The following is a 22,433-nucleotide window of genomic DNA, read 5'->3' as shown; positions in this document are numbered from 1 at the left end:
TCACCATGTGCTCGTAACAACCAAACCAGGAGATAGGTTGTTTGTCCATTAAATAAGAGTACTGTAGGCTACTTAAGGCTTCCACGTTTCTATTATCCTGTCCGGTGTATGTTCTGTATTGTTTGAGACTTTTGTGTTTAAAAATAACAAATTATTGTAATCTGTGATAACAAAATGAATAAATGGGAGTTCCATGTCCAAACAAGTGAAACAAATCCTGTACAGTTCAGGTACTGTACTGCAGTAAGTCTTAAAAGCTATTGATTTGTTGGGATTGAACAGTATTACAACGTGGCTCTGCTGTAATCCCGAGAGCCCAGCCATGGAGCAGTCCTCAGTCACATGACCCTTCCCATGTGGCTGCTGGATTCCTATCGTTCTGTGATCACATACTTACACTAGGCCAGGGGAAACTATTTATAGACAGGGTGAAACCAGAGGTCTATCCAACAGCATACTTTGTTCTGCCTAGTTTTAGTTGGCATGGGAGGGAACTTGCCGACTGGGCCGGCCGAAACTTCAGAGGACTCAGAAACCCTTCCAGACACAGCAGGGTTCTTATCTGATATCTTTATCAGCTGAGGGACAGTAGGAAAGTGGTGAGAACTGGGCCAGTCGAGGCAGAGAAAATAAATGGTGGCAGCACAACAGCACCTACACAAAGGGAAGTGCAATCAAGTCGGTGGGATGGTACCGTATTACACTAGGGTGTCAGGACCAGGGTGTCAGGACCAGGGTGTCAGCAGGTGTCAGGACCAGGGTGTCAGGACCAGGGTGTCAGGACCAGGGTGTCAGGAGGAAGAAACTCTACTGAGGCACATCATGGGATATACAGAACTTTAGTTCACAGGCTTGTTGTTCAGGGCTCCTTTGACTATTAAAAAAATCATCATCATTAACTCACACACATGGACTTTAGAACGATATTCGTCAAAAAGTCTCCCAAAATAACATGATAAAATAACATATCTGCACAAATACGTTTTAATGGAAATGTTTAACTTTTGCATAGCTGAAGAAGCGACAGGCTGCATCCACACTGTGAAACTCTGGGATGCTGAGAAAACCCCAAAATCTTCTTCAACAGTGGACTACTTTACAGCTGCACAAATGAACACACAGGCAGGGTTGTTCGGGTAGCAAGGAGACTACATGTCTCGAAATATAAAGATCAAATGTGCTCACTACAAGTTATCGTTGTATACTTCTCACCCACATTTGGGCACCCTCCAATTTAAGTCAGTAACATCAACCCTGGCCCATAGAAGGAGGCTCTGCATTGATTACATGTAACAATATACAGTATGTATATACATCAGTTGCTGGAAACTATTAGAGCTTAATAACAATATTAACATCATTATAATAGCATGTGTTCAAGGAATGTCAAATGGACCACAGTGTGTTACATAAGGTGACATCAGGGTCGGCAGATAGCCTAGCTATGACCTTTCGGTTACTGGCCCAAGAGTGTTGGGCCAGTAACCGAAAGGTCACTGGTTCAAATCCCCGAGCCAACTAGGTGAACAATCTGCTGATATGCTCTTGAGCAAGGCACTTAACCCTAATTGCTCCAGGGATTCTGTCAATAATGGTGGATCCCTGGCTGTGACCCCACTCTCAGGGGGAGTGGGATACGCAAAATATATATATTTAAAAAATCCAATACACGTGTACAATAGAGCAAATGTAAGCACCCAGCTAATTATTATATTGATCATTTACCTGCATTAGACATAGTATAATCCGTCCCACATACATGCCATGAGTCATCATTATAACACGCCACATCCACGAGTAAGCATACCTGGACTTTTAGCTTGAATACATGTTAATCATTAAATCTATGCCCAAATAAGAGGTGGTTACAGTCCATAAAAAGGCCTACTCCTTCAGAGCTCAGTGTCCATGATACATACACTTTAAAAAAGGTTTAACTCTAACTTACTGTGATTTGATGACCATTCACATTTTGTTTGCATAAATTAGTCTATAAAGGGCAACTTCATCACATTATCACATTTACAGAACGCACAGGGAGATACTGTTTTGAGTTGATCGATCTCTGTGGATTCATGGTGACAGTCTCTGTGTTGTACTATATTTCTGCACAGAACAGAGTCCATACTGTCCATATTGTAGACTATGGTCGGCAGTGAAAAGCAGCTGGAGAGTACAGGCTTGTGTATCTCCTCAGTGACGTTAAAGCACCCTCTCTTTCCAACGTTCACTCATAACCAAGGCCATCATCCCGTCCGGCAGGAGAACACCATTTATAGACCCCGTCGCTGGAAGATAAAAAGCGACAGTTGTTACTGTAGAAGTGAATTTTGTTTTTGCCACACAATTACAGAGCAGCTTTTGTATAAGCACTGAATAAGCAGTTAAAAGAGAGATGGATAGCATGTTTAAAATGACCCCAGATTCCTTGTCAGACCCAGCCTCTGAACACCACTTTAACAGCTCCACATCCATCACTATGCCCCGAGTCTTCTTAGGTCCATGTGTGTTCATATTACCTTTTGTAGGGGCAGGCAGCCAGGCAGGCATAGTGAGGAACCAGCTGCACGTCTGCTTTGATCTGACTTTTACAGCCAAATTCAGATACTAAGTCACCCTGCAACGAGCCTGGCCCACACAGAAAATGGACTATATAGGGTGTGGAAACATTGTGTAATGCTCTCCCTCTCTGTCTGTGTAATATGTATCAATGTGTTCAAGGATGGGCTTTGGCAGTGCCAAGCACCAGGCTTTATTCCCCTTCAGGGCCTCCCTTCAGTTGTGAGCTGAATTAGAATGTGATGCTTGGCTTGATCCAACTGGGCAATATCACCTTCCAACAGCAATACGAGGAGTCTAGTCAGTTTTTGAATTGTCTTTTACAATACCACTGGAATCAGAACAGCTGGAGATGCTGTGTGTCTTTGCACAACAAGAGAACAAACTAAGGATAATGATGTTAAAGGGGCATCAAAGGTCAGAAAAACGTCCAAGATGTCTTGGAAACTCAGAGATACAGTACATACCGCATCATATTGCATTGATGTTTGAGGTTTCTACTGAATCTGATGATGCTTCATGCGTTCCATTTGTGTTCATCATAATCATATTGAACTTCTCTGTTCCATTCCTCGTCTCCTCTTTTCTTCTCCTCTTCCGCCTGCAAAGTTTATGTCGACTGAGACAGAAAAAGAATATTAGAAAGTAACCCATTCCAATTTGTGATGACATCATTTACTTATGTTCTTTGAGAATGGCATCATCTGTCCTGACTCTCACATGAACATTCTCGCAGTATCACAGAGTTTAGTTATGTACGGTATTTTCTTTAAGCACACAAGACTCTTTTGTTAAACTGATACAACACCTGGCACTCTGTCTCTCTTTTGGGTAAAAAATGAGAGGGGAGAGCAGGGCAGATACATACAGCTTGATGGAAAACCAAAGGTAACATGGCCACAAGCGTTTCATTAAAACTTGGCCATTCATGGGATACACACAGATTCCTTACATCCCATCCCAGGGCTAGTATGACAGGCTGTGAGGTGATGAAGCTGTATGTTCACCTTTCCCACTCTCTCACACACACACACACACTCCCTCGGACAGGAAGGTCGCAGCATAAAGTAAATCTGTCTGTTTTGCTACTTAAAGAATGTGTATTTTACTCACTGTGCACAGATGCAGATGAATATGATGAGCAGTATGAGGAAGACCAACGCTGCTATCACACAGGCTATGATGATCTGCCTCTGGTCTCCTATACGCCAGGCCAAATCAACATACTCACACCTGGACCCAATGTACCCTTTTTCACATCTGAGACAGAGCAAACACACAATTCACCTGCTGCGATTAAAATGTGCACAACAAGTTTGCTTTATTGTTCCTATTTCTTGTTGCCCGAAAGAAACACAACGAAATAACTTGAAGCGTCTGGGCTATGAGAAAACAAGCAGATGCTGGTCTGTCAGATCAGCTATTCAAGCTGTTCTTAATGAACTGGTCTCGCTGATTGTGATTCTTGAGATGATTGATGAAATGCAGTCAGACCATATGACACCAATCATACATCTGTCTGCCTTTGTCGTTTTTAGTTTAAGTGCATGTGTTCTGTGCAGGGTCACAGTAAACAAGGTCAGCACATTCAGTAGGGTCAACGAGGGAATTCAGTGTTACTTGTCAGACATGAAAGTAAAAACAGAACCTCTTTATCAGGAACATGAACTTCATACTTGTAATAATAACGGGCAAACATTCTGCTACAGTAATCAAAATAGATACAAATGAAACATGTTTTCACTGCAGTGAATGTTGAGTACGCAGCATGTTCTTGGCTTGAGACCGTCTGCCTGGGATATGTACAGATAAATGATTGGGGCCCACAGTAAGGGTTGGGTGAGTTGATTTACCTGCACGAAGGAGTGTTCTGTTCCTTCACAAAGCGGCACGACCCATGGATACAGTAATTCCTGAACTCCTTTGGACATTTGGTGAAATGCCCGCTCCATTTGGCTTGAGTTGCAGTTTCTATTGAGTCTACGGCAAGCGCAAAGAGACAAATACAGGGGAAAGGGGGATTATAAAGTCACTATTTTGATATATAATATCCTTCTGACAAAAAAAGATTGCATTGAAAAGGTGATGTAGAATAAGATACAAGTTTGAAGTGAGAGGCCCCTTTCAAACTTGTCATGAGGCCCCTGTTTTCCCTTAGTAACCTGACTCCGGGGGGCCAGTGTGACTTGTCATATAAATAGGCTCCTGGCATCATGATCTGAGGAAGGACCAGGAACTGAACTGACCACTGGGGCAAGACTGGTGTGATTGAGGATAATAATGTGTCAATTACAGATTTATAACTAATGAAATTCTGTCAAAGTAAAAAGCAACTGATATCCTCCTCAGCCTAATTTAATAGCCGTGTAGAAACACACAAACAGAACATTCTGACCACTATAGTAAAGAGAATGGAAACCTTATTTCACTATTTTATTCTCCTCTATTCCCTTCCAGTGAGTCATTGGGTGGGTAAAAGAATAATGAGGCTTAGTTAACATGACAGAGAGGGAGAAAGCCCCAATTGTAGTGTGAAACATGAGAGCATGCCTTTAAAATGACCTAAATATTGAATAGGTGCAGATCTGGTTACAAAGGAACAGCAGGTGTAAATTGATCTAGGTATTTAACTGAGTAGCTGTATGTGCAGCCAGTCATCACACCATATTTCCCAGGATAAGTATGGCGCAGAGTGGCGCAGTGGTCTAAGGCATTGTATCTCAGTGCTAGAGGTTTCACTACCGACCCTGGTTCGATTCCAGGCTGTATCACAACCGGCTGGGATTGCGAGTCCCATAGGGCAGCGCACAATTGGCCCAGTGTCATCGGGTTAGGGTTTGGCCGGGTTAGACTGTCATTGTAAACAAAAATTTTTTTCTTTAACTGACTTGCCTAGTTAAATAAAGGTGAAATACAAAACATTTAACAAATGTAAACTGAACATAAGAAGAATAGTACATTGCAGAGAGGTAATCAGGAACGACCCCCACCTCCCCCTGACAAAATAAACTTCACTGTATCACTCCATGTGGGTAAATACAATGGTACGATCAGTAGTTTATTGGACCTCTTAGTTGTGAGGATTATCATCAAACAGCAATTGACAAATCCTGAATAGTGGAGGCCCTAACCGAGGCTGCTTCAATTGACACCTGATGTCAGCCTGCCGTCTATAGAGTGCACATCTAATTAGCAGTGAGGAACCGAACCCAGTGCACATACAAAGCTGGTGCTACATTTCACAATACCACTCACAGGAAAGGTAATGACTGCACAGTCAATGACTGCACGGTCACTGGTGGCAAGAAGGCTTTCATTTGCTGGGGCTGGTACATGACACCTCCTCCTGATACTAAAGGGCTGGGTGGAGAAGCATTTGATATTCCAACTGTTTGAATGAACCACTGTGCGAATGACACAGTCCTGGAGTATGGCCTTCAATTTAACGACAGAGCAGGAATACTGAGTATAAGAATGTTTTTCAAGGGCACTTAGTCTCTTTACAAAATGTACCGTGTACATAATCACAAACACCTTCCTATTCTACTCCAACAGGTGGCTTCTAAACCTGAGTAACTCAAACACGTTAACACATGTGCATGTCAGATGGTAAGAAGCACTTTTATGTATGCCTTCATCAAACTTCAAACAAACTTTCATGGCATGATTATCCCTCCATAAGTTTATGTTTCTCGGGGGAGGGGGGGCGGGACAATATACCTGTGAAGTTGTTTGTGTTGCCGTGGTGATAGCGGGACACATTCTTGTTGGCCGGCTCCTCAGTTGCATTCCATTCAGCCAGAGAGCTTTTGCATAGGGCCAAAGCTACAACCAGAAAACAAACAGAGCTGGTCGCACAATGCCCAAAAATCAAGTCAAATCCATACAATTAAATGATTTTAGAAACTGAAAGTTAAGGACAGAGCAAAGGTTGTGGAACTTAATGTTTGACAGTAATAACCCCAGCTTGGGTTTTGGGGTTTCTGGGATTCCCAACACTGTGATAACCTTACTAAAGGTAGTCTTGCATTCAATCCAACAACACTGTTAGCGTTTCAGAATATTCAGGACAACAAAATCCTGCCATGATACAAATGTGGGTAATGGGGAATAAAGCTACTGTATCTATGAAGCAAATAGATGTGGTTATTGATAGTCTATGTTATTGGTTTGGATATTGTTGGCATGTGCATTGGGGAACTCTATTTGCTAATAGAGGGCTATGGAGTGGTGGATCATTTGTTGATAATCTGTCACACCAGCATGCTAATTGCTGCTGTCAATCGCAGTATAGACAGGCACATAAGATTATTTATATTTTAGTCATTTAGCAGACGTTAGCAGAGTGACATTTTCTTTATACTAGTCCCCCGTGGGAATCGCACCTATAGCCCCGGCGTTGCAAAAGCCATGCTCTACCAACTGTGCTACACGGGACTACATTACATATACCAAAGTTATAGTTTGAATAAACGAAAACTAGTGAGATAATATAAGAAATACATTTGTAATAATACCTGAAAGATATAAATATCAAAGGAAATACAATCTTGAGATAGATGTTGTAAAACAGTACTAAGTCAGTTATTAACCAGATTATAGGCAATTATATTCAGATACAATGAGTAAATAAAGTTAGTGTGAGGTTGAAGAGTTATTCAACTGGAACACAGAACGGTGCCTCTTACCTGTGACTATTCCGACATACAGTTTGCATGCCTTTGCCATGTCCGTGAGCAACGAATATACTACTCCGGGTGGATAAATAGGTGAACGTAGATTTCGTTTCTTATATAAAATCCGGTCAACAAGTTCACTATTATATCCTCTGTTTAGTAGGATACCCTGCTTCCCGAATCACGAATAATGTGGTTCCTAAATGCGTGATCGCGTACCGGTGAACTACACGGGCAAGAGATACTGCGCAGGCTAGAGGTTTGAATGGGTGAAATGGAACCTGAACCTAATAGTGCCACGCCCACCTAATCATGTATGTGCGAGTGCACTCTACCAGTGCAGTTTCATTATGGCATGCAGCTCAAACTGGAGATTGGCTACTAGGCTATCAATTAAGGTGCAATCCGTTTGATGTGCGCATAACCTAATGCAACAAGTTATTAATATACTATCATTAAAACACATGACATTTATTTAGAACATAATTTGAAGATGATGCACCTTTACCAAGATGGTTGTCCTGTTAGCAAAAACGTAAACAATTGAAGAATATTTCAAGGTGCATCCCATGAAATTTGCATATACAAATATAGCACTTGCATATATTTGCATAATGCACATTTTATGGATTTTTAACTAAAATATTCATCGTTTTACCTGCATCAGCACATTTTAGTGACCTCTACTGTGAACTGTTGGTAAACGGCAGACGGCGCCGGCTAATGAGACTGTGGGCAAGTCTAGAACTGTGGTCAGAGAGTTTGTTTGTGTTTATTGGCGTGCAGGCCTCACTATTCAGGCAATGTGAGTCTGCCCAGGTCTACCTATGTGTGCTCTTTCTCACTTTCAGCCCACTCTCTATCGAGGCCTACTCAGTGCACAATGAGCCCTCTGCTAAAATGTGAACTCAGGAATAGTTCGTCTATGGACATCAGCGCTGCAATGCCAGGCAATATGTAGTGGAAATGGGAAATCCTATACAGGGGTAAAAGTAATGTATCCAGCGGAGGCACAATTCCAGATGTAGCTGGTTCCTTGATAGCGGAAGCCTTACCAATAACTATCCAAGAGGTTGATCAAAAGTGGCAAAGCACATTGCCTGTCATTTGTCCCATTACTCACGATAATGGTATGTTGATATCTAGGTCATCTCAAATGGTAGTAGGCAAAAAGAATGCAGTGACTGTCAGCCTCCTGACAGTTTGCCTGCTGTGGAGTAGCAGCCTATTCCCAGACAAAGTTATAGCACCACATGGTGGACACGTTGTGCTGTTGCTGCGTTTTTTTTTCATGAAGGTAGTATTTACCCACTATGTTCCCATATGGATGATACTGTATGGGCCATCTCAAATATCTCATCTTCTGAGTTGCACAAAGCAATCATACATTCGGTCTTCATTCTTCTAATACGACAGCGAAAGTTCTCATTGTAGGTCCTGCTCATTGACTCGTACAAAATGTACAGTACCATTGGATAATTTGTTTTAAATGATAATGTCACACCCCATATAAAGCACTACAATAAAGAATGAAGGGAGTAGAGCAGCCTTTTCCCCTGTGGGGCCTGCTACACGGCAGCAGTCATCCCTAAACCAGTTTTGGGGTTTCTGTTTTACAGACAGGTGTTGTATTTAAGCTGTCTCCTCTCATCACTTTGGCCCATTCACTGGAGTAACAGCATCACTTCTGCAGAGACAAAAATGTTGAGTGTGTCAAGACTGTTGTTTGAGTGGCTTCTGTTATTGCACATTTTAATTGTTTGTGGAAAAGTAAGACAATTGTACATAATTAAAAACAATGACATTTGTATTACAACTTAAAGCATACATAGAAGAAACTAAACAAATACCTATATTTAGGCCAGCAGAAAGACCAAGAAGGAATTGGATGCCATGAGAGCATCCTCCAATGTCTTCTCCATGTTCAAGCAGACACAGATCCAGGAGTTTAAAGAATTGAGCTCACACATTATAACAAATATCATGTGGTTCATCATGTCATGTTATGAGGAAGCACAATAATGTTCCCAACCATAGTGAGTAAGGACAAATATGGTATTCTTTTCATAAAAAAATTCTGTAAGCCTTTTCTTTCCCTGGGCTAGGTGTTCACACTTATCGACCAGGACAGAGATGGGTTTATTGACAAAGATCTGAAGGATACCTATGAATCTCCTGGTCAGTATTTCAATGATACACTATTTCAATTGCCAAACGTATGTGGACACACCTTCAAATTAGTGGGTTTGGATGTTTCAGCCACACCAGTTTCTGACAGGTGTATAAAATCGAGCACACAGCCATAGACTAACATTGGCAGTAGAATGGCCTGTACTGAAGAGCTCAGTGACTTTCGTCAAATGCCCTGCTAGAGCTGCCCCGGTCAACTGTAAGTGCTGTTATTGTGAAGTGGAAATGTCTAGCCGCGAAGTGTTAGGCCATACAAGCTCACAGAACGGGACGACCAAGTGCTGAAAAATCGTCTGCCCTCAGTTGCAACACTCACTACCAAGTTCCAAACTGCCTCTGGAAGCAACATCAGCACAAGAACTGTTCATGAACTGTTCATGAAATGGGTTTCCATGGCCAAGCAGCCGCAAACAAGCCTAAGATCACCATGCGCAATGCCAAGCGTCGGCTGGAGTAGTGTAAAGCTTGCCAACATTGGACTCTCGATCAGTGGAAAGGTGTTCTCTGGAGTGATGAATCACACTTCACCATCTGGCAGTCCGACAGATGAATCTGGGTTTGGCAGATGCCAGGAGAACGCTACCTGCCGCAATGCTTAGTGCCAACTGTAAAGTTTGGTGGGGGAAGAATAATGGTCTGGGGCTGTTTTTCATGGTTCGGCCTAGGCCCCTTAGTTCCAGTGAAGGGAAATCTTAACGCTACAGCATACGATTACATTCTAGATGACTCTAATTTTGTGGCAACAGTTTGGGGAAGGCCCTTTCCTGTTTTGAGCATGACAATGCCACAGTGCACAAAGTGAGGTCCATACAGAAATGGTTTGTCGAGATCAGTGTGGAAGAACTTGACTGGCCTGCACAGAGCCCTGCCCTCAACCCCATTGAACAACTTTGGGATGAAATGATACGCCGACTGCAAGCCAGGCCTAATCGCTCAGCATCAGTGCCCGACCTCACTAATGCTCACTTACTGTAAAACAGCTAATGGTTGTTTGAATGGTGGTGATGCTTGAGATCTCAACTATCCTCCAGGTAAGCTGAATGTGAAGAACAATGAGCTAGAAGACATGCTCAAAGAGGCTTGTAGTCCCATCAACTTCACCATGTTCCTCAACCTGTTTGGAGAGAAGCTGCATGGAACAGATCCAGAAGAGATAATTCTCAACACCTTCAGAATGTTCAACCCTGACACTAAGGGTTATGTACACATAGTGTAAAGAAGTTAAGTAAACATACATTAAAGTACTACTTAAGTAGTTTTTGGGGTATCTGTACTTTACTATTTAAATGTTTGACTACTTTTACTTCACCACATTCCTAAAGAAAATATTTTACTTTTTACTCAATATATTTTCTTTGACAGCCAAAAGTACTTGTTACATTTTGAATAATTAGCAGGACAGGAAAATAGTCAAATTCACGCACGTATCAACCGAACATCCCTGGTCATCCCTACTGCCTCTGATCTGGCGGACTCACTAAACACACATACTTAATTTGCAAATTATGTCGGAGTGTTGGAGTGTGCCCCTGGATTTCCGTACATTTTAAAAACAAGAAAATGGTGCCATCTGGTTTGCGTAAGATAAGGAATTAGAAATGATTTACACTTTTAATTTAACTTTTGATACTTAAGTATATTTTAGCAATTACAGTTACTTTTGGGCGGACATTTCTGAGATACTGGATCTGGCACCGACAATCATACCACGCTCAAAGTCACTTAAGTCACTAGTTTGGACCATTCTAACGTTCAACGGAACAGTAACTGACTGCCTTTTTTGGAAAATCAGATTCATTAGCAGCTCAGGTACAGTTGAAGTCAGAAGTTTACATACACCTTAGCCAAATACATTTAAACTCTGATTTTCACAATTCCTGACATTTAATCCTAGTAAAAATGCCCTGTCTTAGGTCAGTTAGGATCACCACTTTATTTTAAGAATGTGAAATGTCAGAATAATAGTAGAGAGACTGATTTATTTCAGCTTTTATTTCTTTCATCACATTCCCAGTGGGTTGGAAGTTTACATACACTCAGTTAGTATTTGGTAGCATTGCCTTAAAATTGATTAACTTGGGTTAAAAGTTTCAGGTAGCCTTCCACAATAAGTTGGGTGAATTTTGGCCCATTCCTCCTGATAGAGCTGGTGTAACTGAGTCAGGTTTCAGTTCCGCCCACACATTTTCTATAGGATGAGGTCAGGGCTTTGTGATGGCCACTCCAATACCTTGACTTTGATGTCCTTAAGCCATTTGCCACAATTTTGGAAGTATGCTTGGGGTCATTGTCCATTTGGAAGACACATTTGCGACCAAGCATTAACTTCCTGACTGATGTCTTGAAATGTTGCTTCAATATATCCACATAATTTTCCATCCTCATGATGTCATGTACAGTGGGGCAAAAGAGTATTTAGTCAGCCACCAATTGTGCAAGTTCTCCCACTTAAAAAGATGAGAGAGGCCTGTAATTTTCATCATAGGTACACTTCAACTATGACAGACAAAATGAGAAAAAAATCCTGAAAAATCACATTGTACGATTTTTAATGAATTTATTTGCAAATGATGGTGGAAAATAAGTATTTGGTCACCTACAAACAAGCAAGATTTCTAGCTCTCACAGACCTGTAACTTCTTCTTTAAGAGGCTCCTCTGTCCTCCACTCGTTACCTGTATTAATGGCACCTGTTTGAACTTGTTATCAGTATAAAAGACACCTGTCCACAACCACAGACAGTCACACTCCAAACTCCACTATGGCCAAGACCAAAGAGCTGTCAAAGGACACCTGTGGTGCAACGTGGCGTTGGTGGATGGAGCGAGACATGATGTCCCAGATGTGCTCAATTGGATTCAGGTCTGGGGAACGGGCTGGCCAGTCAATAGCATCAATGCCTTCCTCTTGCAGGAACTGCTGACACACTCCAGCCACATGAGGTCTGGCATTGTCTTACATTAGGAGGAAACCAGGGCCAACCGCTCCAGCATATGGTCTTGTGACAGGTTAAAGGACATATTCATAGCCTGTTATACATTGAAAAGTATTAGTAAGTTCATAGTATGTGAGGATCTTAAAACATCTAAGGTTAAAATATGCATTCAGTATTAGTTGATAGAGATTGATAACATTCATATAATTGTGTTAAAGTTCAAATCTGTCAAAGGGTACGAATTGTGTGAGTAATGTGTAAACGTTATATTGATTACTTTATTTTGTGGTGCCTAAAAGTGTTAATCTGTGATCTACGAAATGCTTTTAATCTATGAGCCGGAGATCGATTGCTCTGGTCTCCACCCATATTCCTGGGGAAATTCGCGGTCTTTTTCTCATTGAACTAAATGTTGACTTGAGAATACAACACCGTATCACTCTCGTGATTATTTCTCCCCTGTTTTCAGGGGCGTAACATTTTTGGAGGCTCCGCTGAGATTGCTGCTCAGATGTCCAGTTTCCACACCCTGGTCGCTGAATTCGAGCCAGCTAAATCTCCACATAACAACTCAGGCAGGCTGCAGTGAGGAAAGTGTTGCTGTTTGGAGGAAGTTGGAAGTTAGTGGTTAAGTACGTGTCAACTGAGGCCATTGATCGACCATCAGAGACAGTAAGGACCATCTAATTCAGAGTCAACTCCTGCACAGTAAAAGTTCCTTCTGTTCTGTCAACATGACAAGCGCCTTGGAAGAACTACAGGAAGAGGTAGTAGGAGAATTGCACACCCTGACTAAAGACAAATTACTAGAGATATGTGATTTCCTTGAAATATCAGGCGAACAGAGAAGAGATGTTAAAGATAAATCCCGCATATCATTAATGACTCGCATTATGATGTTCCTTGGAAGAGAGGAAGTCACAGAGTTAGAAGATGGCGGCATGTCGGAATTGTTGCTACTTAAAGACGAAATGACAGAGATGATCAGTGGCAGAGATAACAAAACAGGGCAAATTGACCATGATATTGAACCAGCTGGAACACATCACAGAATAGAGGAACTGAGAACTGTAACCCCACAACAAGGGGCGGAACTGAGCAGATTACTGCAGCCAAAGTCAGTGATTCTCTGCGTCAGCCCCAACACCATGCCAATCTTCAGGGGAGTGTGCCGCTCTCACCCAATGCACAGCCCAGCTCATACTGGCGCAAAGAGTTTAAAATTTCTGGTCAGATAGGTGAACCGGGCCAAAAAGAAAAACTGATTTTTTTCCAGCCTTGCCCATCAGATTAAAAATGGACTTAACAGAGGATATCCTGAGGTAGAAATAGTAGACGCAGTAGTCAGGGCTATTTCTCCAGGCTCACAGCTACGCAGCTACTTGGAAGGTAAACCCCAGCTAACTCTTCCCACACTTAGATGTACGTTCCCACTTCCAAGAGAAGAGTGCAACAGAGCTTTACAAACAGCTAGCTTCAGAAGCACAGCATAGCAAGGAGACCCCTCAAAGCTTCCTGATGCGCGTTTTAGATGAGGCAAAAAGTACTGTTTGCATCCCAGGAGTCAGAATCAGGGCTTAAGTATGACCCTGCTCTAGTCCAGAGCATGTGTTTACACACAGTCCTTACGGGTCTCCAGAGTGACAGTATCAGGATAGACATGCAGCCTCTCCTGCTAGAGAGCGAAACATCAGATGAGGTTTTGCTAGAGATTTAACATTGCTTGTGCTAATGAGAGAGAAAGACGAAACAAAAAGCGGTTTAATGCCCCACAGCCTGCTACAACTGTAAGTGTAGTCCAGTTAGAGGATATGCCATCTGCAAAGTGTCCTGTGAAGGAAGCCAAAGCTACGATACCCGCAGAACTGTTAACAGAGTTAGCTGAACTTAAGACAGGTATAGCTTCTCTAAAAGGTCTCAGTGCAGAGATTGCTCAGATTAAGGAGACATTACAGCAGCCTATGTTTCAGTCACAGCCTTGTGCCTATGCCCCACCCCCAGTTAGGAGGCCAGATAGGGACCCCCAGCCACCTGTTTCCCAGCAGCAGTATTACAGCAACTACAGTCGGTCCCAAGCACTTGACCCTGCACAGCATCAATATGCACCTAACCGGTATACCAACCACTCTGCTCAAGCTCCAAGGAGGTGTTTTGTCTGCCAGCAGGCCAGAACAGATGCACGCTGCACACACTGCTTCCGATGTGGAAGTGGAGAACATTTTCAAGCTGGATGTAAAATCCGGGAGCCAGACCATCAAGGGAGGCCCCTTTAAACGGAAACGGGTTACCGCTGAGGGACAGTGTTAACCGTAGCTACCAAAAAGTCCCAGAAATGTGCAAATTGTGCCAGAGAAGAGTCATTTGAGAACCTGAAACAATGTTCATCATGTAAAGAGACACTGTACTGTTCCAAAGTATGTCAAAACCAACATTGGACTAAACATAAGGAAAAATGCACTCACCTGAAAAGTGACTCTACCAGTGAAAGGTTTTCCTGCACAGAGGAAAATGCCCACTCCTTACCATCCCTAGCTCAAGGTTGCCACCCCGTAAGGTCACCTCGCTAGTCGGCAGACAGTGCCTTATTGAGTGTCACCTGAATCGCCACCACCTCCAAGCTTTATGGGACACAGGCTCTCAGGTATCGGTCATTGATGAACGATGGAAAGAGGAATCTCTCCCAAACGCAAGGCTGAGAGATGTTTCAGAAATCTTGGACTCACCTGATGATCTAAGGTTGACTGCAGCAAATGGGACTGAAATGCCGTACCTGGGATGGATTGAAACAACTTTTCGTCTAGCCTCTGAAACTGACCAAACAAAGGAACTGATCATCCCAGTGCTGGTAATGAAAGGCTGTCACCTATCTCATCCCATCATAGGTTTCAATGTTATCGAGCACATCCTGACAATGACCGAAAAGACTAAACTATACAGTACAGTAAAAACAGCTTTCCCAAGCCTCAAAAGAAACAAGGTGAGGGCTTTTATACAGGCTGTTAGCGCAGAACAGACAGATGAATACGCAGTGAAAACCAAGAAAGAGAAGGTTGCTGTACCAAAACACAGTAGCATTCAGATTGAGTGCCGTGTAGCTTCCCAGCCTTTCAAAGATGACATGACAATGCTTTTCCAGCCAGACCTGAACCCGCAGTGGCCAGATGACCTTGAGTTCTTTGACACACTAGTCAGAGTCAGTAAAGGTGTTTTTCCAGTTATCCTGCTTGATGTCTCTAACCCCACTGACCACGACATTGCCCTGCTAGGACGCACAATCATCGGTACAGTACAAACCATTATGACTGTGTTACCTGCCCAAGTCTTTGAAAAACTGTCACCTCAGCCACAGTGAATCACACCAGCGTTCGAACCCCATGTACTGCTACTGAACAGTGGGATCCACCAGTAGATTTAACTCACTAACCGAAGAACAGAGAGAGGTTGTTAGGCAAATGCTTAGAGAAGAGTGTCACTCCTTCTCCAGATCAGACAATGACATTGGCTGCATTGAACGATTGAAAATGACTATTTCTCTAAAGGACTCTGAACCAGTAAAGCGCACATACATGTCAGTGCCCAGGCCACTGTATCAGGAGATGAAGGGTTACATTTATGACCTCATAGTCCAGGGCTGGGTTAGGAAGTCAAACTCTTCATATTCCTCACCTGTCGTGTGCGTTCGTAAGAAGGACGGGACCCTCCGGTTGTGTATAGATTACAGAGATCTGAACAGAAAGACACATCCCGACCGCCAGCCCATCCCTCGGGTCCAAGACATCATGGACAGTTTAGGTGGTAATTCCTGGTTCTCCCTCTTAGATCAGGGAAAGCGTATCACCAGGGGTTCATCTCTGAAGAAAGCAGACCACTGACAGCATTTGTGACACCGTGGGGACTCTATGAGTGGATACGTATGCCATTCGGCCTCATGAACGCTCCTGCAGCTTTTCAGCGGTGTATGGAGGAGTGTTTGGAAGGGCTCCGGGATAACATCTGCATTCCTTATCTGGACGACACGCTAGTTTTCAGTAAAACATTCAACAGCCATGTGAATGATGTGCGAAAAGTTTTGCAGCGTCTCAGAGAGTATGGCATTAAACTCAAACCAAGTAAGTGTGATCTCTTTAAACCCCAGGTCCGTTATTTGGGCAGAATAGTGTCTGCAGAGGGCAGCCGAGTTGACCCAGCCGATTTTGAAGCAGTAAGAGCATTGAAAGAAATCAGACCAGAGACTGTGGGCCAGCTCAGAAAAATGCTTGGTTTACTCACTTACTACAGACAGTACATCAAAGACTTTTCTAGGAGTGCCAGCTGCCTGTGTGACCTCCTGAAAGCAGATTCAGAGAAATTACCTGACCACCCACGGAAAACAAAAACAAAGAAAGTAAGTCATGTGGTGCCCTCAAACAAGCCAATCCTGTGGACTGACCAGCATCAACAGGCACTTGAACAGCTGATTGAGTGTTTGCTTCACCCACCAGTTTTAGGTTTCCCTGATTTCACTCAGCCATTTGTTGTACACACTGATGCGTCACACCAAGGCTTGGGAGCAGTTCTTTATCAAAGCAAGAGGGAAGCTTAGGGTCATTGCTTATGGCTCTCGAACCTTAACAGCAGCTGAGAAGAACTATCACTACCACCGAGCAAGCTAGAATTTCTAGCTCTAAAATGGGCAATCACTGATAAGTTCCATGACTATTTGTACTATGCTCCCACCTTCACTGTATACAGCGATAACAACCCGCTCTGCTACATTCTGTCTACTGCAAAACTGAACGCAACCACTTCCAGGTGGGTTGCAGACTTGGCTGATTTCCACTTTACAATAAAGTACAGGCCAGGCAGAGAGAACGGTGATGCAGATGCTTTGTCAAGAATGCCACTGGATGTAGAGTCACTGATGAGAGAATGTTCTGAGGAGCTTCCACCAGACACCATCGCCGCCACGATACAAGCAGTTGAGGTACAGAAAGAGGCTGTTGTACCTTGGTCATTTTCAGCTGCATCTATGTCAGTATCAGCTGAAGGTGAGACAACCACTGCAACAACCAGCTCGATCCCAAAAGATGGGATTAGAGAAGCACAAGAATCTGATCCAGTCATCCGTCCTGTGCTCAATTTCAAACTGTCGGGTTCCAAACCGCCAGTTAAAGAGCAAAAGAAATTCAGTCCAAAGACAAAATGCCTATTCAGAGAATGGGACAAATTGACAATAGACAGTGATGGCATTTTGTACAGAATCACTACAGCCCGCAAGCAGTTAGTTCTACCAGAGCAGTACAAAGGTAAAGTGATGGAAGAGTTGCACAATAACATGGGACACCAAGGTACTGACCGCACTGTATCACTAGTACGTGACCGCTTCTTCTGGCCATATATGCAATCTGACATCGAGCACTATGTGACTAAAACTTGTAGCTGTGTCAAGCAGAAAAGGCCAGCCCATGCAACAAGAGCTCCTCTGACAAACATTGTGACAACACAGCCATTTGAACTGGTATGTATAGACTTCCTTCATCTCGACAGATGCAAAGGAGGATATGAGTACATCCTCGTGATTGTTGATCATTTTACACGTTTCACTCAAGCCTACGCCACCACATCAAAGTCAGGTAAAACTGCTGCAAATCTCATCTTCAATGATTTTGCCCTGAAGTTTGGGTTCCCGTCCCGCATCCACCATGACCAAGGGGAGAATTTGAAAATCAGTTGTTCCATCAGTTAAAGAAACTCAGTGGCATGGCGGGGTCCAGGACAACACCCTATCACCCGATGGGAAACGGTCAAGCGGAACGCATGAACAGAACATTGTTGCAAATGTTAAAGACACTAACTGAGACACAAAAGTCAAATTGGAAGGAGTCTCTGAACAAACTGGTTTATGCCTATAACTGCACCCGTTGAAGTGACTGGCTATTCACCATTTTATCTTCTGTTTGGGAGATCACCCAGGCTTCCAGTTGATATGCTCTTTGGATTGTGCACAGAGGCAGGTTCCAGTAACCAGCGAGAATACGTGGAGAACTGGAAACGAGGGATGGAAGAAGCATACGCCATTGCAAATGAAAATGCTCAGAAAGCCGCTGAAAGAAGTAAGAAGTACTATGACACTAAAGTTAGGAGTTCAGTGCTACAGCCTGGCGAGCGAGTTCTGATTAAAAACCTGACACCAAGAGGAGGACCAGGAAAACTCCGTAACTATTGGGAAGATACAATTCACACAGTGGTGAGACAAATGGGTTCAGACCTGCCGATTTATGAATTGAGACCAGAAAAGGTTAGGGGACGCTCCAGGGTCCTGCACAGAAATCTGCTCATGTCCTGTGACCACTTACCTTTTGAGACACAACCAGAAATGACCAAAGTGGACAAAAGTCAGAAAACGAGGAGACACCAGCCTGCATCACAGACTCTAGATTCTGATGAAGACAGTGGGGATGAATATGACCTTCATCATGATCCGCTACAGGTTCCCACATCTCCTACAGTACCTGAGGAGAGGAATGCTGAACCAGCGAGAGAGTGGGAACACAGACCCCCAACAGTGAAACAGACAGTTGCAGTGCCAGTCCCTTATACACTACCAGCACAGCCTCTTGTTGAAAAGCGGCTGGAGGAGACAACAGTTAAAGACCTACCTGCTGAGGAGATTAACTTGCCTGCTGAAAATTTGCCTGATGATCGTCCACCAAGTGCCTTTCCTTCATATACTGATGCTGCTGAACCTGAGGAACCAGCCTACCAGCTGCCACAAAGAGAGAGACACCCTCCAAGACATATCACCTATGATCAGCTTGGTATCCCTTCCTGCTACAGGATACAGCCACAGCCACAGTTGTTCCCTGTCTACTCTGCACCAGGACTGGTTCCATGGCTGCCATCACTACAGCAATGTTACTTTCAGCCACCTTACATGTATGGGCTTCAGCAAACATGAGGCTACAGAGTTGACATGTTTGACCATGGACTACTGTCAGATTTCACAGACTGTCAAAAGAGACAATTTACAGACTATGCATATAGATCATTAAAATTGATGGACTGTTGATCAATAGTATGAGAAAATACTGCTTATGTTATATAGCTGGTCAACAGATATGGACTGTGAATATAACTTGTTAGTTATATTTGAACTGTGACCCGTGACTTCTGCTCAAGTACTACCTTACAGAAGAGGATTTTCTAGGTCCAGTGCATACGAACTGTTGAAGAAGACAATGTTGGTAATGTTGGGACAACATTTATTTTGTCGGGGAGAGTGTGACAGGTTAAAGGACATATTCATAGCCTGTTATACATTGAAAAGTATTAGTAAGTTCATAGTATGTGAGGATCTTAAAACATCTAAGGTTAAAATATGCATTCAGTATTAGTTGATAGAGATTGATAACATTCATATAATTGTGTTAAAGTTCAAATCTGTCAAAGGGTACGAATTGTGTGAGTAATGTGTAAACGTTATATTGATTACTTTATTTTGTGGTGCCTAAAAGTGTTAATCTGTGATCTACGAAATGCTTTTAATCTATGAGCCGGAGATCGATTGCTCTGGTCTCCACCCATATTCCTGGGGAAATTCGCGGTCTTTTTCTCATTGAACTAAATGTTGACTTGAGAATACAACACCGTATCACTCTCGTGATTATTTCTCCCCTGTTTTCAGGGGCGTAACAGTCTCACAAGGGGTCTGAGGATCTCATCTCGGTACCTAATGGCAGTCAGGCTACCTCTGGCGAGCACATGGAGGGCTGTGCGGCCCCCCAAAGAAATGCCACCCCACACCATGACTGACCCACCACCAAACCGGTCATGCTGGAGGATGTTGCAGGCAGCAGAACGTTCTCCACGGCGTCTCCAGACTCTGTTACGTCTGTCACGTGCTCAGTGTGAACCTGCTTTCATCTGTGAAGAGCACAGGGCGCCAGTGGCGAATTTGCCAATCTTGGTGTTCTCTGGCAAATGCCAAACGTCCTGCACGGTGTTGGGCTGTAAGCACAACCCCCACCTGTGGACGTTGGGCCCTCATACCACCCTCATGGAGTCGGTTTCTGACTGTTTGAGCAGACACATGCACATTTGTGGCTTGCTGGAGGTCATTTTGCAGGGCTCTGGCAGTGCTCCTCCTTGTGTTATGCAGGTGAGTGAGGACCCAAAAGCGATTTAACAGAAACAGAGTCTTTTAATGTCCAAACAGGAAAACATAAATCCTCAATCTTTACAGGAGATGTCCAAACAGGGAAAACAAAGAGGATTTTTGTTTTCCCTGTTTGGACATCTCCTGTAAAGATAGAGGATTTATCTTTACAGGAGAGTCCCCCTTCTAGTAGTAGAGGAGAATAGCAGGGCTAGTGGCAACAGACTGCTGGTCCCTCCGGGTAGGCGCGGGCCGTAGAGGACAGAGACACCTGCTCACACGCAGCATCTGATGAAGAGGCAGATTACGACAGGACGGGACAAGGGCAAAGCAAACAAGAATCCGACAAAGACAGAAGCAGAAACAGAGAGAGAAATAGAGACTTAATCAGAGGCCAAAGAGGGGACAGGTGTGAGAGAGTAAACGAGGTCGTTAGGAGAATGAGGAACAGCTGGGAGCAGGAACGGAACCATAGAGAGAGAGAGAGAGATAGAGAGAGAGAAAGTAACCTAATACGACCAGCAGGGGGAAACGAAGAGAAGAGAAAGCACAGGGACAAGACATAACATGACAATACATGACACCTTGCACAAAGGTGGAGGTAGCGGTCCTGCTGCTGGGTTGTTGCCCTCCTACGGCCTCCTCCACGTCTCCTGATGTACTGGCCTGTCTCCTGGTAGCGCCTCCATGCTCTGGACACTACGCTGACAGACACAGCAAACCTTCTTGCCACAGCTCACATTGATGTGCCATCCTGGATGAGCTGCACTACCTGAGCCACTTGTGTGGGTTGTATACTCAGTCTCATGCTACCACTAGAGTGAAAGCACCGCCAGCATTCAAAAGTGACCAAAACATCAGCCAGGAAGCATAGGAACTGAGAAGTGGTCTGTGGTCGCCACTTGCAGAACCACTCCTTTATTGGGAGTGTCTTGCTAATTGCCTATAATTTCCACCTGTTGTCTATTCCATTTGTACAACAGCATGTGAAATTTATTGTCAATCAGTGTTGCTTCCTAAGTGGGCAGTTTGATTTCACAGAAGTGTGACTGACTTGGAGTTACATTGTGTTGTTTAAGTGTTCCCTTTATTTTTTTGGAGCAGTTTCCTCCAGCATCTTCACAAGGTCCTTTGCTGTTGTTCTGGGATTGATTTGCACTTTTTGCACCAAAGTACGTACATCTCTAGGAGACAGAACGAGTCTCCTTCCTGAGCGGTATGGCGGCTGTGTGGTCCCATGGTGTTCATACTTGCATACTAATGCTCCCAAGGATGAACCAGACTTGTGGAGGTCTACAATTTGTTTTCTGAGGTCTTGGCTGATTTCTTTTGATTTTCCCATGATGTCAAGCGAAGAGGCACTGAGTTTGAAGGTAGGTCTTGAAATACATCCACAGGTACAACTCCAATTGACTCAAATTATGTCATCAAATTATTATTATTATGTCATCATTTTCTGGAATTTTCCAAGCTGTTTAAAGGCACAGTCAACTCAGTGTATGTAAACTTTTGACCCACTGGAATTGTGACACAGTGAATTATAAGTGAAATAATCGGTCTGTAAACAATTGTTGGAATAATTACTTGTGTCATGCACAAAGTAGATGTCCTAAACGACTTGCCAAAACTATAGTTTGTTAACAAGACATTTGTGGAGTGGTTGAAAAACAAGTTTTAATGACTCAAACCTAAGTGTATGTAAACTTCCGACTTCAACTGTATCTAAGAGATGAAAACACGGATACTGTACAGACATTTGTCTGCAAACCTTTCAGGTTAAACAGATGTTCCAATCGCCTACCTTCGACCCAGCAGGAAACCTGGACTACAAATCCCTCTGTTACATCATCACACGCGGAGAGGAACAGGAGGAGTAAAGGATCTATGTTAGTGCTGTCAACACCAGTGTCACGGTTTTCTATTGGTGAAGGAGAGTCGG

At 43.4% G+C, this 22,433-nt stretch overlaps 2 protein-coding genes across 2 annotated transcripts; one reads left to right on the top strand and one right to left on the bottom strand.

Annotated features, from left to right (window-relative positions):
• Positions 1-966: 966 nt before the first annotated feature.
• btc (betacellulin, epidermal growth factor family member) lies at positions 967-7,512 on the bottom strand. The gene is made up of 6 exons (XM_029655410.2): positions 7,248-7,512; positions 6,280-6,384; positions 4,413-4,539; positions 3,673-3,819; positions 3,027-3,178; positions 967-2,288 (listed from the first exon to the last, which is right to left on the bottom strand). Exons 1-5 carry the CDS (start codon positions 7,285-7,287, stop codon positions 3,031-3,033), a joined length of 567 nt encoding a protein of 188 aa, XP_029511270.1. The 5' UTR covers positions 7,288-7,512; the 3' UTR covers positions 967-2,288; positions 3,027-3,030.
• Positions 7,513-8,558: 1,046 nt separating this feature from the next.
• LOC115117618 (myosin light chain 5-like) lies at positions 8,559-22,371 on the top strand. The gene is made up of 5 exons (XM_029646106.1): positions 8,559-8,570; positions 9,096-9,189; positions 9,339-9,413; positions 10,457-10,626; positions 22,270-22,371. Exons 1-5 carry the CDS (start codon positions 8,559-8,561, stop codon positions 22,369-22,371), a joined length of 453 nt encoding a protein of 150 aa, XP_029501966.1.
• The last annotated feature ends 62 nt before the right edge of the window (positions 22,372-22,433 follow it).

This window comes from Oncorhynchus nerka, linkage group LG4 (assembly GCF_034236695.1).
Source record: "Oncorhynchus nerka isolate Pitt River linkage group LG4, Oner_Uvic_2.0, whole genome shotgun sequence".
Lineage (NCBI taxonomy): Eukaryota > Metazoa > Chordata > Actinopteri > Salmoniformes > Salmonidae > Oncorhynchus > Oncorhynchus nerka.
The sequence above is the reverse complement of the archived record's forward strand: the minus strand, read 5'-3'. Positions and strand labels throughout refer to the sequence as shown.